Here is a 17,587-nt window from a genome sequence, read left to right on the forward strand (position 1 = left end):
ACACTGATGAGATTCATGACCCTGTGGCAAACTCAGTACACTGTGTGTAGGGACCGGACCTCTGCCAGCTGTCCCTGTATATAGGGACAGACTCTGTGTACCCTGATTTTATGTTCTATGTCTAGCTTGTGTAAGAGCTTGACATGAACAGCAGAGGAGTTTGGTTTTGAGCAGGGTTGCTTGTTAGCAGCTGGGAAGCTGGGAAAGGGAAAATAATTTGACAGAAAAATGCCCAGAGAATGGAGGGTATTTGTTTTGGAGACATGGGGCAAGCTGATTTTACCTTTCAAGGTTAATTAAGGACGCGTAGGCACAGACCTTGAGAGAGACACTTGTTGAGGAGTGACACGTTGTGGTGAGGTGTTTAAACATCACCTCTGTCCTCGACAATTCTTCGCTAACTCTCATGGAAGTCAGGCTATAGCTGCGGTCAAACGAAAGGCTTCCCAGATCGGCCAGCTCCTTTACGCCGTCCATCAGGTCACGGTGTTTCAGGCTCACGGGTTCCACAGGCAGGTTCAAATCCAAGCCATTCCGAGAAGAGCCAGGGGGGGAGTTACCTCAAAATAACCTTCATGTGTTTGGCTGGCACGTGTGCTCCTGGGGAGAATTTTGCTTTAATCTATCTACACATGCTGCCTCACTTTTCCTGCCTTTCTACACACTTTGCCAGCATATGGACACTCGTACATTTGTGCAGAGTACATGTGGCACCTGTAACTGGCATCTCTCCAAGTGTTTACATTACTGCTGTCTGCTGTGTAAGCTTTGCATGGGTGGTTTATTAACTAACCCAAGCACATTGATCAATAGGATTGCCCTTACAGTACACAAAGAATACTTCCACAAAGCTGAAGATAGTTGGGACAGTGGAGCTTCCATCATAAATGTATTCTTTAGAGCAAGTTCATGAACTTTCACAAAGTTTCACTTTTGAAATATAGACAAGACCTGCTTTAGTTTGACCATATATACACATTCTGCTGAAAAGCTTCCCTGTTGTGTTGCTGTTTATATAAACTTATATACCACCAGGATGTCCTGTTTCTAGCTTGTGCTGCTGCTTTCTTTGTCTTTGTGAATGTGTATTGGCTTCTTGCAAAAGTCGATACACCTTGCAAAACATAGAGTATGCATTTTGGGATTTTGCATGGGTCAGCTCTGAATAACCTGTGACCTGCGCCAATGAACATTAGTGTTCTAGTCCGACTGAGTTTAACAAAAATGTGAGGAGCAGGTAACATTTCACGATGAGGGTCAGCTCCCCCGTCACGGCCTGTTACTAGCACTGTAGGTGTTGGCAGGTGCTGTCAGATATGTGTCCTGTTCTGCATCAGTCACATTTGTGCTTCTCTCTTGTGTTTCTCTGCCTCCCTCGGCTTACAGGCTTGTCATCCTTCCTTCTGCACCCAGAGCCCCAGGAGGTACCAGCAGGGGGCATCGCTCGATTTGAGTGCCATGCAGACGGCCTGCCCATGCCCAGCATCACCTGGGAGAGGGACCAGGTGCCCATGCCTAACCACCCTAGGTGAGGCTGCCCCTTCCCCCCCGCCAGCATGCTTACTTGTGCTCTCTTATGTGTACCTGGGATGTGTACCTGGGATGTTTGCCCGGGGTCTTCCACCACCTTCCCCCAAATGTCTATGATCTTCAGGGCGGGGCAGCCTCTTTGATAGCCACCCATTAACTCCGTGTTGATTTGTGACAAAGCTGGTTATTGAGTAAACAGCCTGCTGTAAATTTTAGTGACAGGACAGTCTGTGTGTGGTATAAATGTGGATGTAAGTGAGAGGACAGTCTGCGGTTGGTATAAATGTATTTGATGTCTCCCTGGTTGACTAGCTTTCAGAGATAAGGGCAACAGTTCTGCTCTGGCAGCCTCCTGATCATCTCAAACGTGTGCAGCTTAGGGTTAGGAAATAAGGGCCAAATTTTTCCTATTCCTTGTCTGCCTCTTCTCTTTTTCTATCCCTTTTCTCCTCCTTTTCCCCCTCTCATTTGTCCTCTCTTTTATCTCTCATACTACCAGCCTTTCTTGGGGGAAATTCCCACCTCCCTTTTAACTCTGGGCTTGCAGGCACCTTACTGGGTCCCTGGGGGGGGGGGCTCTGTTGTCGCCAAGCTGCTGAGGCGACTTGGGCAGGGTGCAGCTTATCCGCTGAGAAATCACTTGGGGAACGGGGGGGACAAGAAGAGCGTGCAGGACGGTGTGCCAGTTAGCGATCCACTAAAGCGCTCGAATATCGCTTAATGAAATGGCGTGGTTTAGGTGATTATTATATACATTTTTTTAGGAATGTTTGTATCTGCATCAAGTCACTTACAATCCGGGATGTCAGCAGCTGCAGTCATACTTGGATTACTTCAATGAACAATCAACCAATGTGTGAAAGGCTAAATAGCAAACATGCATATGAGCAGCGGTGGAAAGTTCCGGTTCAGAGAGTACAAATCCAGACCAAGATTTTGTTTCAACCAACCAGGTGAGTAGTCGGTGACTGTGACTCTTCATACTCAGCTGGTTGGTTGAAACAAAATCTTGGTCTGGATTTGTACTCTCTGAACCTGAGCTTTCCACCTTGCATGTAAGCATCTGTTATGTTTACAATTTGATTAATTTAGTCGTAGCAGCAGCCATATTTGTTGCTGTTGTCTTTAGTAGCGTTACTGCCACCATTCACCATAGTCTGGGCGCCTTGCCCTGGGTCTTGGGGCTTTTGCAGAGGGAGTGTTCCTATTTTAAAATATTTTGTTGCTGCTTTTGTGCCTCCATAAATTGGCTGCAGGTAAAGTGGCCTATCAGACGCCCTAAGACGCTGGTAGTGTATGTTTTTCCTTCTCTTTTTATTATTTTCAACAGGAATAGCCACTTATCTGCAGAGTTTTTATTCAGTTCACAGTGATGTTTGCATAGCGATGCTGCAGAGGTGTGAATTTGAGCAGAACTGACATCCCTCTGCCATTAGTGGTGAACACTGAGAGAGGTCGTGCAGGAAGCTGTAAATGTGTTCATGGGTTTTCCAGCACACACACGTTTGCTAATGTGTTATTAATATATACAGTTAAATTTCTGATTGTGCTTGTTTCTGTCCCATGCTCTAAATTTACCTCATTACCACACTGGTGGCATGAATCTGCTGTTTGAGATATTAGCTTTATGGCCCTGTCCCTATGTGACTCCCCACTCCAAAGAAACTTACAGGTCAGGCCTCTGTCGTGTTAGTGTGCCTAGGGAGGTGTGTGGGTATGTGTGTGTTTGGGGGGGGGGGGGGGGGGTTCTGGTCCCTTTTATGTCTCCCTGTTGATTAATGTCCTCCCTGGAGGCATAATTCATTATAATATATAACGGGAATTTTATTTTCAGTGCTAATTCTTCCCTGCAGCAAAGCTAGTCAACGAGAACTCTAAGTCCCAATTGTTTGTATGTATGTATGTATGTCTGTGTGTGTGTGTGTGTGGGAGGATTAGGCTTATGTTACTTTATGGGGACCAAATGTCCCACACAATGTAACAAAAACCTGGGACCGTTTTTTGAGTCCATAGATCTGCGAATGCAGTCAAAAAGGTAAAAATGCCAAAAGTCTTGTATTTTGTTTGGTTACTTATGGTTAAGGTTAGGACTGGGTAGAAGTTAAGGTCATCATGTTGTGCTTAGAGTTTTCCCCAAAGAAATGAATGGAGAGTCTTCAAAAGTCATAATTACAAACCTGTGCATGTGTGTGTGTGTGTGTGTGTGTGTGCGCGCGCGCGTGTGTGTGATGGGTACACGTTTTCAGTGACTTTATTTATACCAGGACGTGGTGTGTTTGAGAGTCAGTATGATTGATGTGGCAGCTGAGTGCCAGTTCCACACTTCCTCTGCCAACAGGTACATTTCCCTGCCCAGCGGCGTGCTACAGATTCTGGGAGTGCGAAGGGAGGATGTAGGAAGTTACCGCTGTGTGGCATCCAACACAGCACACAAGCTCTTCAGCCAGGACGCCATGCTCACCATCTCCAGTGGTATGAATGCTTTTGCTGTAGCCCTGTGTACCCTGGGGATTCCACCGCGGGTCGGCCCGTGCCGTGTGATGCCGCAGTGATGCCCTTGCATGCCGTGGCTGCTGGTGAATTTGGGCCCTCCCTTGATTTGGGTATATACCCACGTGTGCTCTTGTGTGCTGCCTAGGTTCCCTGGTGCTCATTGTTACCCATCATGCCGCCTGTGCTCCTCCGCAGAGACTCGCTGGACCCATTGTGTATTAATGGCGCTGTATTCATTACAGCAGTAATAATGTCCAGCTCAGCTGTCTGATTATATCTTGTCTGCTGCTGAGTTTCAGAGCATTTTAATAAGCTTCTCTCACTAATAATGGAACAGAGCAGGCTTCAAAGAAAGCCCTTTCTCTACCTTTTATGCCTTTGTTTTTTTCTGCAAGGAAAACTGATCTAAAAAAAACTGACACTTATTATCCCGATTTTCTGCCTGTTCTTAAGAAATGAAAAATCGGGCAAAGAGTTGTCTTCCCCTTCCCCGACAATCAATGTATTAAAATCACCGTCTCCTTGCCTTGATTAATGTGTTGTGGAACTACTAACTACTTACAGCTTCCCATTTCATTTATATGTTTGATATACACTTACCTAAAGGATTATTAGGAACACCTGTTCAATTTCTCATTAATGCAATTATCTAATCAACCAATCACATGGCAGTTGCTTCAATGCATTTAGGGGTGTGGTCCTGGTCAAGACAATCTCCTGAACTCCAAACTGAATGTCAGAATGGGAAAGAAAGGTGACTTAAGCAATTTTGAGCGTGGTATGGTTGTTGGTGCCAGACGGGCCGGTCTGAGTATTTCCCAATCTGCTCAGTTACTGGGATTTTCATGCACAACCATTTCTAGGGTTTACAAAGAATGGTGTGCAAAGGGAAAAACATCCAGTATGCGGCAGTCCTGTGGGCGAAAATGCCTTGTTGATGCTAGAGGTCAGAGGAGAATGGGCCGACTGATTCAAGCTGATAGAAGAGCAACTTTGACTGAAATAACCACTCGTTACAACCGAGGTATGCAGCAAAGCATTTGTGAAGCCACAACACGCACAACCTTGAGGCAGATGGGCTACAACAGCAGAAGACCCCACCGGGTACCACTCATCTCCACTACAAATAGGAAAAAGAGGCTACAATTTGCTCCTCCTTGGATTGCCACCTTATCGTTTGCGTGCCTCCGTGAACCTGGGGGCTAGGTTGTCGGGGGCAATAGCCCCTGGTAGGGTCTCCCAAGGCAAAAAGGTCCCAGGGGAGGGGCCAGACAAAGAGCAATCCGAAAGAACCCTATGAAAAAGTACAATATCAAAGTCTCGTTTCCCTCGCCCGGACTAGGGTCACCGGGGCCCCACCCTGGAGCCAGGCCTGGGGGAGGGGCCCGTTGGCGAGCGCCTGGTGGCCGGGCCTTGGCCCGTGGGGCCCGGCCGGGCACAGCCCGAAAGAGGCACGCGGGACTGTGCCCAGGTGGGCCCACCACCCGCAAGGGGAATGTCAGGGGTTCGGTGCATTGTGGATTGGGTGGCGGCCAAGGGAGGCCCTGGCGGTCCGATCCCCGGCTGACAAAACTGGCTTTCGGGACATGGAATGTCACCTCTCTGGTGGGGAAGGAGCCTGAGCTTGTGCGTGAGGTTGAGAGGTATCGACTAGATATAGTCGGGCTCACCTCAACACATAGCTTGGGTTCTGGAACCAATCTCCTGGAGAGGGGCTGGACGCTCTTTTACTCTGGAGTTGCGGCGGGTGAGCGACGCCGGGCTGGGGTAGGGCTATTGGTGGCCCCACAGCTCGGTGCATTAACATCGGAGTTTACCCCGGTGAACGAGAGGGCTGTTTCCCTGCGCCTTCGGGTCGGGGATAGGTCTCTGACTGTCATCTGCGCTTATGCGCCGAATGTCAGTTCGGAGTACCCGGCCTTCTTGGATTCCCTTAGCGGTATGCTATTTGGTGTGCCGCGGGGGGATTCCATCGTTTTGCTGGGGGACTTCAACGCTCACGTGGGCAATGACAGTGTGACCTGGAAGGGGGTGATTGGGAGGAACGGCCTCCCTGATCTGAATCCGAGTGGTGTTCAGTTATTGGACTTCTGTGCAATGCATGGTTTGTCCATAACGAACACCATGTTCGAGCATAAGGGTGTCCATAAGTGGACATGGTACGAACATGCCCGGGGCTACAGGTCGATGATCGATTTTATAATCGTATCAACTGATCTGCGGCCCTCTGTCTTGGACACTCGGGTAAAGAGAGAGGCAGAGCTGTCAACTGATCACCACCTGGTGATGAGTTGGCTCAGGTGGCGGGGGAGGAAGCCGGTCAGACCTGGTAGGCCCAAGCGTATAGTGAGGGTCTGCTGGGAACGTCTGGCAGAGGCTCCTGTTCGCTGGAGCTTTAACTCGTGCCTCCGGCAGAATTCCAACTGCATGCCGGGGGAGGTAGGGGACATTGAGTCCGAATGGACACTGTTCCGGACCTCCATTGTGGAAGCGGCCGTACGGAGCTGTGGCTGCAGGGTGGTCGGTGCCTGTCGTGGCGGTAACCCCCGTACCCGATGGTGGACACCAGAGGTGAGGGGGGCCGTGAAGCTGAAGAAGGAGGCTTACCGGGAATTATTAGCCCGGGGGTCTCTGGAGGCAGCTGACGGGTACCGGCGGGCCAGGCGGAACGCGGCTCGGGCGGTCACAGAAGCAAAAACCCGGGCGTGGGAGGAGTTCGGTGAGGCCATGGAAAGTGACTTTCGGTCGGCCTCAAAAAGGTTCTGGCAAACCATACGGAGTATCAGGAGGGGGAAGCAGCTCCTGGTTCCTACTATTTATAGTGGGGGGGGGGGGGCTGTTGACCTCATCTGGGGACATCATCCGGAGGTGGAAGGAATACTTTGAGGACCTCCTCAACCCTGCCTCCGATACATCTACGCATACTGCCTTTGAGACATCTGAGGGCGTAGAGCCCGAGGGTGCTGGGGGGGGCTTGCCCATCACTGAGGCTGAGGTGGCCGCGGCGGTTAAACAACTCCGTGGTGGCCGGGCCCCGGGGGTGGACGAGATCCGCCCGGAGTACCTGAAGGCTCTAGATGTTGTGGGGCTGTCGTGGCTGACACGCCTTCTCAACAGTGCGTGGAGGTCAGGGACAGTGCCGCTGAATTGGCAGACCGGGGTGGTGGTCCCCTTATTTAAGAAAGGGGACCGGAGGGTGTGTTCCAACTACAGGGGGATCACACTTCTCAGCCTCCCTGGGAAGGTCTATTCCAGGGTACTGGAGAGGAGGGTGAGATCGATAGTCGAATCTCGGATTCAGGAGGAACAATGCGGTTTTCGTCCTGGTCGTGGAACACTGGACCAGCTTTATACCCTTGCAGGGGTACTGGAGGGGGCCTGGGAGTTTGCCTATCCAGTCTACATGTGTTTTGTGGATTTGGAAAAGGCTTACGACCGGGTTCCCCGAGGTGCTCTGTGGGGGGTGCTTCGCGAGTATGGGGTCCGGGGTCCACTGTTGTGGGCGATCCGGTCCCTGTACGAACGGAGCAGAAGCTTGGTCCGCATTGCCGGCAATAAGTCGGACGTGTTCCAGGTGCGTGTTGGGCTCCGCCAGGGCTACCCTTTGTCATCGGTCCTGTTTATCATATTTATGGACAGGATTTCTAGGCGCAGCCAAGGCGTTGAGGGTGTCCAGTTTGGTGACCTCAGGATTGCCTCGCTGCTTTTTGCAGACGATGTCGTCCTGTTGGCTTCATCTGCTGGGGATCTCCAGCAGGCACTGGGGCGGTTCGCAGCCGAGTGCGAAGCGGCAGGGATGAGGATTAGCACCTCCAAGTCCGAGACCATGGTTCTCAGCCGGAAACGGGTGGTTTGCCCTCTTCGGGTTGGGGAAGACGTACTGCCTCAAGTGGAGGAGTTTAAGTATCTCGGGGTCTTGTTCACGAGTGAGGGTAGGCGGGATCGGGAGTTGGATAGACGGATCGGAGCGGCGTCTGCAGTTCTGCAGGCGCTTAACCGGTCCGTCGTGGCTAAGAAAGAACTGAGCCAAAAAGCCAAACTCTCGATCTATTGGTCCATCTTTGTCCCTACCCTCACCTATGGTCATGAGCTATGGGTAATGACCGAAAGAACGAGATCGCGAATACAAGCGGCCGAAATGAGGTTTCTCCGCAGGGTGTCTGGGCTCTCCCTTAGGGATAGGGTGAGAAGTTCGGATATCCGGGAGGGCCTCGGAGTAGAACCGCTGCTTCTTCACGTCGAAAGGAGCCAGTTGAGGTGGTTTGGACATCTGGTGCGGATGCCTCCTGGGCGGCTACCCGGAGAGGTTTTCCGTGCCTGTCCTACAGGGAGGAGGCCCCGAGGCAGGCCCAGATTATATCTCTCGGCTGGCCTGGGAACGCCTCGGTGTCCCCCCCGAGGAGCTGGTGGGGTTAGCTGGGGAGAGGGAGGCCTGGGTGCCTCTACTGAAGCTGCTACCCCTGCGACCCGAACCCCGGACAAGCGGAAGATGATGGATGGATGGATGGATGGCTACAATTTGCACGAGCTCACCAAAATTGGACAGTTGAAGACTGGAAAAATGTTGCCTGGTCTGATGAGTCTCGATTTCTGTTGAGACATTCAAATGGTAGAGTCAGAATTTGGGCGTAAACAGAATGAGAACATGGATCCATCATGTCTTGTTACCACTGTGCAGGCTGGTGGTGGTGGTGTAATGGTGTGGGGGGTGTTTTCTTGGCACACTTTAGGCCCCTTAGTGCCAATTGGGCATCGTTTAAATGCCACGGCCTACCTGAGCATTGTTTCTGACCATGTCCATCCCTTTATGACCACCATGTACCCATCCTCTGATGGCTACTTCCAGCAGGATAATGCACCATGTCACAAAGCTCGAATCATTTCAAATTGGTTTCTTGAACATGACAATGAGTTCACTGTACTAAAATGGCCCCCACAGTCACCAGATCTCAACCCAATAGAGCATCTTTGGGATGTGGTGGAACGGGAGCTTCGTGCCCTGGATGTGCATCCCACAAATCTCCATCAACTGCAAGATGCTATCCTATCAATATGGGCCAACATTTCTAAAGAATGCTTTCAGCACCTTGTTGAATCAATGCCACGTAGAATTAATGCAGTTCTGAAGGCGAAAGGGGGTCAAACACCGTATTAGTATGGTGTTCCTAATAATCCTTTAGGTGAGTATTTATGTAGGTCTGAAATTTCATGGTGCCACTCTTGCATGTCATAATTCCACCCCAACTATAATTACTGACAGATGTATGGATGAGTTGATTGGCAAGTTGGTCGACAGGATGGATGTAAACATGGAGTATTTTTTTATGTTTTCTAGACATTAGTTTTAACGTATTTTTTTTCCCTAAATGTTAGCATGCCCATGCTCCCTAGTTTTTTGTTGCCCTCTTCCGTTGTCACCTGACATCCTTTCTTGCATTGCTTTGTCTTCCCTATTCCTTGCCTTAATAATGTGGGGATCTATCACAACACACCTATTTGAAGTGCTTTGACGAAATTCTGTTGTGAAAGGTGCTATGTAAATGAAACTGCTTAAATAATGGACGTTTTTTCCGCCCTCTTAATCTCCTAAGCAGGGGTCTTATGTACACCACTGTCCTCTGCTGGTCACTGTGAGAAAATAATTTTGTGTTTTTCATATGCCTGTAGGCCCAGCACCTACTCAGGTGGTGATTCATGTGCCCCCCCGGAACACCACAGTGGTGTCAGGCCATCCCACTGTAATGGAGTGCATGGCCCAGGGACACCCTAAGCCCCTGGTATCCTGGAGCAGACAGGGTAAGTCACCCCCCACCCCAAACTCACCCTACCACTACTGAAGACCAGAACGTCACAAACACCATTTGTGAGCTCTCATTAACCATCATGTAATGAGGATACTCTATTTAACCACCCTGTCATTCATTCATTTTGCCAGCTCCACTTGCATTATGCTGTTCTGTTAAACTGTTTTCTATGCTGACATCTCATAAAGTGTGTGCATTTAATTTTCCATCCTGCACTCTGCATACCTCCTTCCTTCTCAGTAAAAGATTGCCCCATATTCAAGGTCAGGTCAGCCAGGGCAAAAGACACCCAAACACACAATGATGGTCTATGGAAACCAGCTTACTTGGGGGAAGCTGGAATATGTGGAAGAAACCTGTCCAGCCTGGGGGGAAACTCCAGGCTTCAACATTGCAGCCAATACCATAACGTTTTCCAGAATGAGATTACTGCCAAAATAGTGTCAATCAGCCTGAATGGCAGGCTTTGGAATCAACAGGATACATCAAGATAGATCCATCTGTTATCTAAGGATGGTACTTTTCCAACTGGTACATGGCACCTCCATATAATTCAACTTCAACCATCAATGCCAGTCTATCGAATTAATTAGTCTTTGTTGTGAACAATTGATCAATTGACTTGACCATTTCCTGTCAAACAAAATAGCCATTGTGTCTTCTCTGGAAACATTTAGCGTGTATTGTATTGTGTAGAAGACATGGAAAAATTACATCTACCCATCGATCTGACAGCCACTTGACTATCAGGCTCACATACTGGAGAAATTACAGTTGTGCTTAAAATCTATGGATGTTTTACAAACAGTTTTGGTACTGACTGTAGGCCTGTAGGCTGAATTGCACAGTATTAGGATTTCAAATATTGCAATGTGAATTTTTTTTGCAATAAATATTGTTATTAAAGAAAAAAAATGAAAATTTGTTATCTACCAATAGAGTCTGTCAGATAAGTTGGTGGTGTGGCCTCAGATTGGGCCAGCACACAGCGGTGCCAACAAAACACTTCATTTTTGCTCAACATTATCTCTATGGAATCCAAAATATTTCGATGCAGCAGAAGATGCCTTTTGGTGTCCTCTTCCTGTTCATTTTTGTCCCCCTTAGTCTTGTTTTTTTTTTTAATTCTCACAAACATGCCTCACTATCTATGAGTGGGTCCGATAGCAAGGATGAAAATTTTTATAATTGGTCCAGAGAGCATTTGCAGAGCTCATTCAAGAGCAGCAGCAAACTTTGCACTGATTATTTTTAACATATACTAGATAATCTCGAAATGGTACAACCATCAAAATTGCAAATTGCAGTTCACATATTGCTCATTTTATTGGCAAGATTTCGAACTATGGAATAGCATTGCTTTTAAAAATACCATCTACCATGGTATAATGTCCAGACAATACGAAAAATTAGATACCCCCCAAGCCCAGTCTCAACGCAGTTGACTATTGCGGTCCTTACGATATGACAATAGCATGTGCATAGCATGTAATGTTGATATTTGCATTGCACATTATGCAGGGCTACCTGTAGGTGCATATGCTGTGGTAGCAAAAAAAAAAATCTGTAATTGAAAAAAATGTAAATAAAACTTAAAGCTATGCAAAAATAGTGTGGAGAGACTGTTAAAAAGCATAGCTAAATTACTCTATACGAAAAACGAATCCATTGTTTCATTCTTTTTTATTAGGCTACAGACTCTCATCACCATTATAGTTTATGATCCCCTCGCAATGTAGTAGTGACAGAATCTCCTGGCTTGGCAGATAGCTGCTTGATAGTTCTCTGCAGTGATTTCCAGACAACCATTGTACATTGCGTCAAGAAGAGACATCTGGTGGTTTGGATGATTGATACCCCGCCAAAAACAATTCTTAGCTCCAGTATTTGCCGCGAAAGAAAGACAATGAAAACTGTTCACAAACTTTGTGTACTTTATCAACAGGTGATTTTTTTTTTTAATTGCCGGCAGTTACCAGCCATTTAACAGCCTCCTTCTTAGCATCATTTTATAAACAATTAATTTTGCTAAAACATTTTTGGGATGATTGTAAACTCACATCTGTAAATGAGAATACCAGCCATATGGGCCGTAGGAAACACAGGGGGGGCGTGTACCACTGAATATTTCATTTGACTTCATTTACACTCATTTACCTATGAATCTAAATTAAGTTGTGTCCCACCAAATATCAAACTCTCTCCTACGCCACTGCAGCCCACTATGGGTAACAAAGCATGTTGACTGGGAGAACTAAAGTAAAAATATACTGTTAATCAAGCACAACTTTTTGTCTATAAAATAGAACATTTAGCCATGGAAGCAGAATAATCCACATCAAGTTTATCAAGCATTCGTGCAAATGGATAATTTATCACTGTCGCTTCTTTTTGGAATAAAGCCAAAATGTCACATGAACTGTATTTGGTTACTTTTCTCCTAAATGTTTTTATTTTTACAGCTTTTAATTACTCTGAAAAAATAGATGTGTTTATGTTTAAAAATGGAAAAATTGATCATTACCCGCCTTGTGGCCCATTTTGCACAGATGGAAAGCCCATTTCCACAGATGCTGTTGTCTTGGAAACGAACCTCCTTATCCCAGACACTCGGAGTCACCATGCTGGCATATATGTGTGCCGCGCCAACAAGCCAAAGACACGGGAGTTTGTCATCGCGTCCGCGGAGCTGCGGGTGCTGTGTGAGTAACCCCGCCCCCCCAGCACACGGTCACTGTCTCCCCAGGTTATGATTGTCCATCTTACAATATTTCAAGTTTATGATGGAGAAACGTTTTTCACATTCAGTTCATTATTCAATAAATTTCATGATATATTCAACACTATTATATAAATTAGGCTTTGTGTTAATGATTCCGCCCAATTGTAGGCTAGTAAGCATGTTTGAGGCAGGCTATATGCTAGGCTATGATGTTTGTTAGGTTATGTGTGCTGTATTACAATGCGTTTTCTGCCTTACGCTATTTTCACCATACGATAGTTTTGTCAGAACGTAACCCCACCGTAACCCGGGGAGCCGAGCTTGTTATTTCAGCTGTCATGCTGCCCCTACCCCCCCCCCCCCCCCCCAGCTCCTCCAATGATTTTGCAGTCGCCGGAGATGGTGTCCCTGTCCCGAGGCAATACTGCGCGCTTAGTCTGCAACAGCTCAGGGGAGCCAGCCCCAACTCTGCGATGGCTAAAGGACGGCGAGCCAGTGCAGCCCAACGGCCGCGTGAAGACCCCGAGCCCCGGCGTCCTGCTCATAAACCAGCTGGGAGTGGCCGACGCAGGATACTACCAGTGCATTTCCACCAACGACCTTGGCACGGCCTGCGCTACCACCAGGCTGTCTGTAATAGTGCGCGAGGGGCTCCCCAGTGCCCCGCGGCTGAGGTCCGCGTCGCCACAGTCCAGCACTGCCGTGCTGCTGATCTGGGAACGACCCGAACACAACAGTGACCAGATCATCGGATTCTCTGTACACTACCAGCAAGCGGGTGAGCAACAGCTGAGCCTGCAGGGGGCAGCGTGCAGCTGCCGCATACCTAAGCTGCTGGGGATCCTGTTTATTTAACCAGAAAGCTGATCGGTGATATGTACTAACCATATGAAAGTGAAGAGTACGGTATCAGCACACTTCCCCAAGGTTCTGAGACTGAAAAACAAACTACTGCCTAACCACGGGAAAGCAATACCAGAGCCAAGCAGAGACATTAAGCATATAAGCCCACATGCTATCTGTTTCTCATAATATAAACACAGCAGAAGTATTCATGGACGTGTCTTAATTTTCTATTTTTATTGGTGTGTTTAACCCTCCAGGAGCTGGGATTGTGGAATACCAGTTTGCTGTGAACAATGACACCACAGACTACCTGGTGAAGGACCTGCTGCCACACACGTCCTACACCTTCTACGTGGTGGCCTACTCCCCCATGGGGGCCAGTCAGCCTTCCAAGCCTGTTACCGTGGCAATGCCGGAAGGTGGTGAGTGACGAGGAAGAGGCAGTTTGACCTGCGCTTGCGGGTGGCGGCTGTGCCCGTTCCTGAATGCCACGCTCTGTGTCTCAGTGCCTAGCACGGCCCCGCAGCTGTCCCTGCTCAGCACCACCCCCACCGAGATCCGCGTCATGTGGCTGCCACTATCTCCCCAGCACAGCCACGGCACCGTTACCCGGTACCGCATCGACTACAGCCCCCTGGACCAAGGTGTGCGTCCCCTACTGGCCTTCTGCCCACTCGGGACTGTAGCCTTCCTTTCTATTTTCTAGGATGTCTTACGGCACTGTTTAGATGTGTTGATTGATTTCTCATAATGAATGTGAGGAAATGCCCTGCATTTTGGTGTGTAATTGGTGTGTAGTTACCAGTTGACGGTGTATCTGTGTGTGTGTGTGTGTGTGTGTGTGTGTGTCTGTATCTGTGTGTCTGTGCATGTTTGTGGGTTATGTATATATTACATTGTTGAGACCAAATGGTCCCTACAAGGGGAAACTCAGTTTTATAAAAATATGTGACTGCAATCAAAAAGCTAAAAATGCCAAAAGTCTTGTATTTAGTTTGGTTACTTATGGTTAAGGTTAGGGCTGGGTAGGGGTTAAGGTTGTCATGCTGGGATTAGAGTTTTCCCCATAGAAATGAATGGTGAGTCCCCATAAAGATATAAATAAATTGTGTATGTGTGCGTGTGTGTGTGTGAGTGCTGGATTTGAGTTTGCATAGGTACAGGGGTGAAGATGGTTATAGGAAAAAGTTTATTTTAATTGTTGTTTGGAATTTAAATTTCCATTTCTGCAGAAAAACAATAAACACACTGCTTATATTTCAAAGACCTTTTAGTGACTTGCAATAAGTTTGAAATTTGATGCTATTTAAGAAATAATGGGAATGAGTTAATACAGAAGGTGTTTGCTTTGGGGCTGTTGTCAATATAATAGTGTAATAGATAATATTGCTGTGTTAGCCTTATTTATTACAGTAATGGCAGTACTGTTAGACTCACTGAAGAGAGATAGATACTTGAAATTGCGGGTTATGACGAGTGGTGCGACTCCTGCCTGCCCTCTGTGGGATTCTTCAGTTCCATAAAAGGTGGGTCTCATTTTCCTGTAGGATGTTGCCAGACATGTATCTGACCCTTCAGGAATCCACGGCCCAGCGTGCGCTTCTCTGCAGTCACATGCTGTCACCTGCCCGGTGTGCATGCGGCCACCTGCTTCACGCATGGCTTCTGTGTGTGTCACAGCAGACCAGGTGTCCTCAGTGGAGGTGGGGGGGAATGACACCCAAGTCACCCTGCAGGGGCTGCTCCCCAGCTGGCCTTATCAGCTCCGCATGGCAGCCGGGACCAGCACTGGCTTTGGCTTGCCCTCCGACTGGACTCTGCACCGCACCCCCGAGCAGCAGAACCTGACCAGCGGTGAGAAGCCCCCCCCGCTCACTGAGCATGGCCCTGACGCAGAGTCCGTCGTGATATGGAACCCAGATAACGTATTTCCCACAGTAACACACTAAATGCTTTTTGGACAGGGGAATGTGATAGTTGATTTATATTTATCTCAGACCAAATTTAAGGCATTTTGGGATAGATGGATGGATGGATGGAAAAACTGAGGTAGCATGGTGGCTCAGTAACAGAACTGACCCCTGGCCAGGTTTGCAAGTTCAAATCCTGCCCCTGGCACTTTTGTGTCTTACCTATGGTCTAAGCGAACTGTGATCGGCTGGCAGCCGCCCAACCAAGGGATGCCCAGCCTGCTGTCCTGTGATTGGCTGAGATGGTCTGAATAAGGGCATTTGGCACATGGGAGATGGGTGGAATGTACGTACCATATAGAGAAAATTAAAATAATCAAAAGAATGGGGTATGGTGCAAGTACATGACTGCACAGATCTCAGGTTGACCGTATCTGAAGAAACTAAGGCTCACAGAGTGTTTAAATATGTTGCATATCCGGCATTACATTTGAAGATGGCATGTTGTATGGAAGTGTGCAGGTAATAAAAGTGTATATGCAATGTTCCCTTACATCGCCTTGTTTGCTTATGTTTATTTTTAGTGCTCTTCGCTCCCACTGAGCTGAAAGTAAGGGCCAGAATGTACTCGCTGCACGTCGCATGGCAGCCTCCGCCCAACTCCTCGCAGATATCTGGATATAAGCTGCAGTACCGGGAGCTGGAGCCTGTGCCCAAAGAGGACAGACCAGCGATCCAGCCCATCAAGCTCAGGAAGAGAAATAAACATTATGAAATAACAGGCCTGGGTAGGTGGTGTCACCAGCGAGCAAAGGCTGAACTATACAGTGTGTGCGTAATTATTAGGCAAGAGTGGCTTCACTGGATTACTTCTGTTATGTGATCAGTCAATCCTAAATTTTGCTTTTCATAAAAACTGAATTTCATACAATGAAAAAGTGAGATTTCTATCTTTCCGGAGAAAATAATTCATTCAAAAACAAATTTGCACAATTGTTAAGCAACAGATTTTTTAATTGTTAAGCAACAGATCTTAACTTATTTTGCAACCTAACAAGTCCTCAGTACTATTTCAATCAAGACAGCAAGGGGATCGAGCCATTATTCAGTCATCTGAATACTGCTGGATTCTTTCTTTACTTGATGGAAGTGTCTTACATAAACTTGTAGTATTTTGTCGACCCCATTTTCAGTCCATCTTCCACTCAAAATGATTCAACTAGCTCAAGACTGATTACAGTAACCTGCATTGTTAGTCCTCCCCCAAATTACAGCACCAGACTGGAACTGGTGCCCCATGTCTATGAACGATTCAGCAATCAAGAGTCACTGTGATTTTATCTGTCCATAATACCTTTGAGAAGTCAGTCTTTAAGGCGTTGTTTCCCAGTGTTGTTTCTGTCAAGGCACACTTCTCATAAGGTCATTTATCCAGGGCACACTATTGGTTAACACGTACTAACCAGCTTTTACCTTCAATGTGAATCTTCAGACTTAGGATTAAGTATATTTTGTCAAATTTTCCTTTTCAAAAATCTGTCCATGATCTTGTCTTTTGACGTCGGGGCAGTTTGCAAATTGTCGAACAAAAGTACGCGAATGGGTGTCTGTTGTAGGGCAGTCTGACCGTGCATTCACACCACGGGCGGCGAGAGCATCAGGGACACTGCGGACGCTCTCTGACCTAGACCGAGTAGGCGGGGACAAGGTTGTTCACAATGCCAGGTCTTGCAAACTTATTAAAGCGGCATACAAATCAAATGAACTTGCAGGTTATCATTGTGTCGACTGCCGATAGGATATAATTTGTCAAAGCGCATGTAATTACGTCATGACAAACACTACTGCTATAAATAAGTAATGTTAAAGTTACTAATGATTTGCATTATTTTGCATTCTATGGTGCCAATCTTGGTCTATGCCTCATTTTTAAACTTTTGTCCCTGTATCAAACACGCTTTAATGATATCGGTGAAACATGCTAGTAAAAAATACATGAAAGTAAAATTAAAGCATGTAGGTAACAATGCACGTTCAATAGCCTAGATAATGGATATATTATTTGAAACTTAGAATAAGTGTTATTTATATAGTTTTATGTTGGGTTGTCTGGGTATTGAACTCTGTCCTAGACTACTTTGCTCTTTTTACTTTTTCACAAAATTTTTATTTCAGTGGCTATGATTCAAAGCCCAAATGTTATCATATGGCAACTAATATAATGCATTACAGACTGAAACCTTTGCCCTTGAAAAGAAAAGTATTTGCCCAGGTATATCTCA

The 17,587-nt window shown here is 47.1% G+C and overlaps 1 protein-coding gene across 4 annotated transcripts in view; it reads left to right on the forward strand.

Annotated features, from left to right (window-relative positions):
* The window catches only part of igdcc4 (immunoglobulin superfamily, DCC subclass, member 4), a 44,432-nt gene that overhangs the window by 11,901 nt on the left and 14,944 nt on the right, over positions 1-17,587 (forward strand). Inside the window, exons 3-11 of one of the 4 annotated variants that reach the window (XM_023819870.2) lie at positions 1,414-1,528; positions 3,869-4,002; positions 9,691-9,819; positions 12,377-12,529; positions 12,920-13,327; positions 13,653-13,817; positions 13,902-14,039; positions 15,076-15,249; positions 15,890-16,093. In XM_023819870.2, coding sequence (XP_023675638.1) covers positions 1,414-1,528; positions 3,869-4,002; positions 9,691-9,819; positions 12,377-12,529; positions 12,920-13,327; positions 13,653-13,817; positions 13,902-14,039; positions 15,076-15,249; positions 15,890-16,093 — 1,620 coding nt within the window. Of the gene's footprint in view, positions 1-1,386; positions 1,529-3,868; positions 4,003-9,690; positions 9,820-12,376; positions 12,530-12,919; positions 13,328-13,652; positions 13,818-13,901; positions 14,040-15,075; positions 15,250-15,889; positions 16,094-17,587 lie in introns of all 4 variants that reach the window. The other 3 variants (XM_023819868.2, XM_023819869.2, XM_023819872.2) reach the window with 3 other exon arrangements.

The sequence above is a fragment of the Paramormyrops kingsleyae genome, chromosome 11 (assembly GCF_048594095.1).
Source record: "Paramormyrops kingsleyae isolate MSU_618 chromosome 11, PKINGS_0.4, whole genome shotgun sequence".
In the NCBI taxonomy this organism is placed as follows: domain Eukaryota; kingdom Metazoa; phylum Chordata; class Actinopteri; order Osteoglossiformes; family Mormyridae; genus Paramormyrops; species Paramormyrops kingsleyae.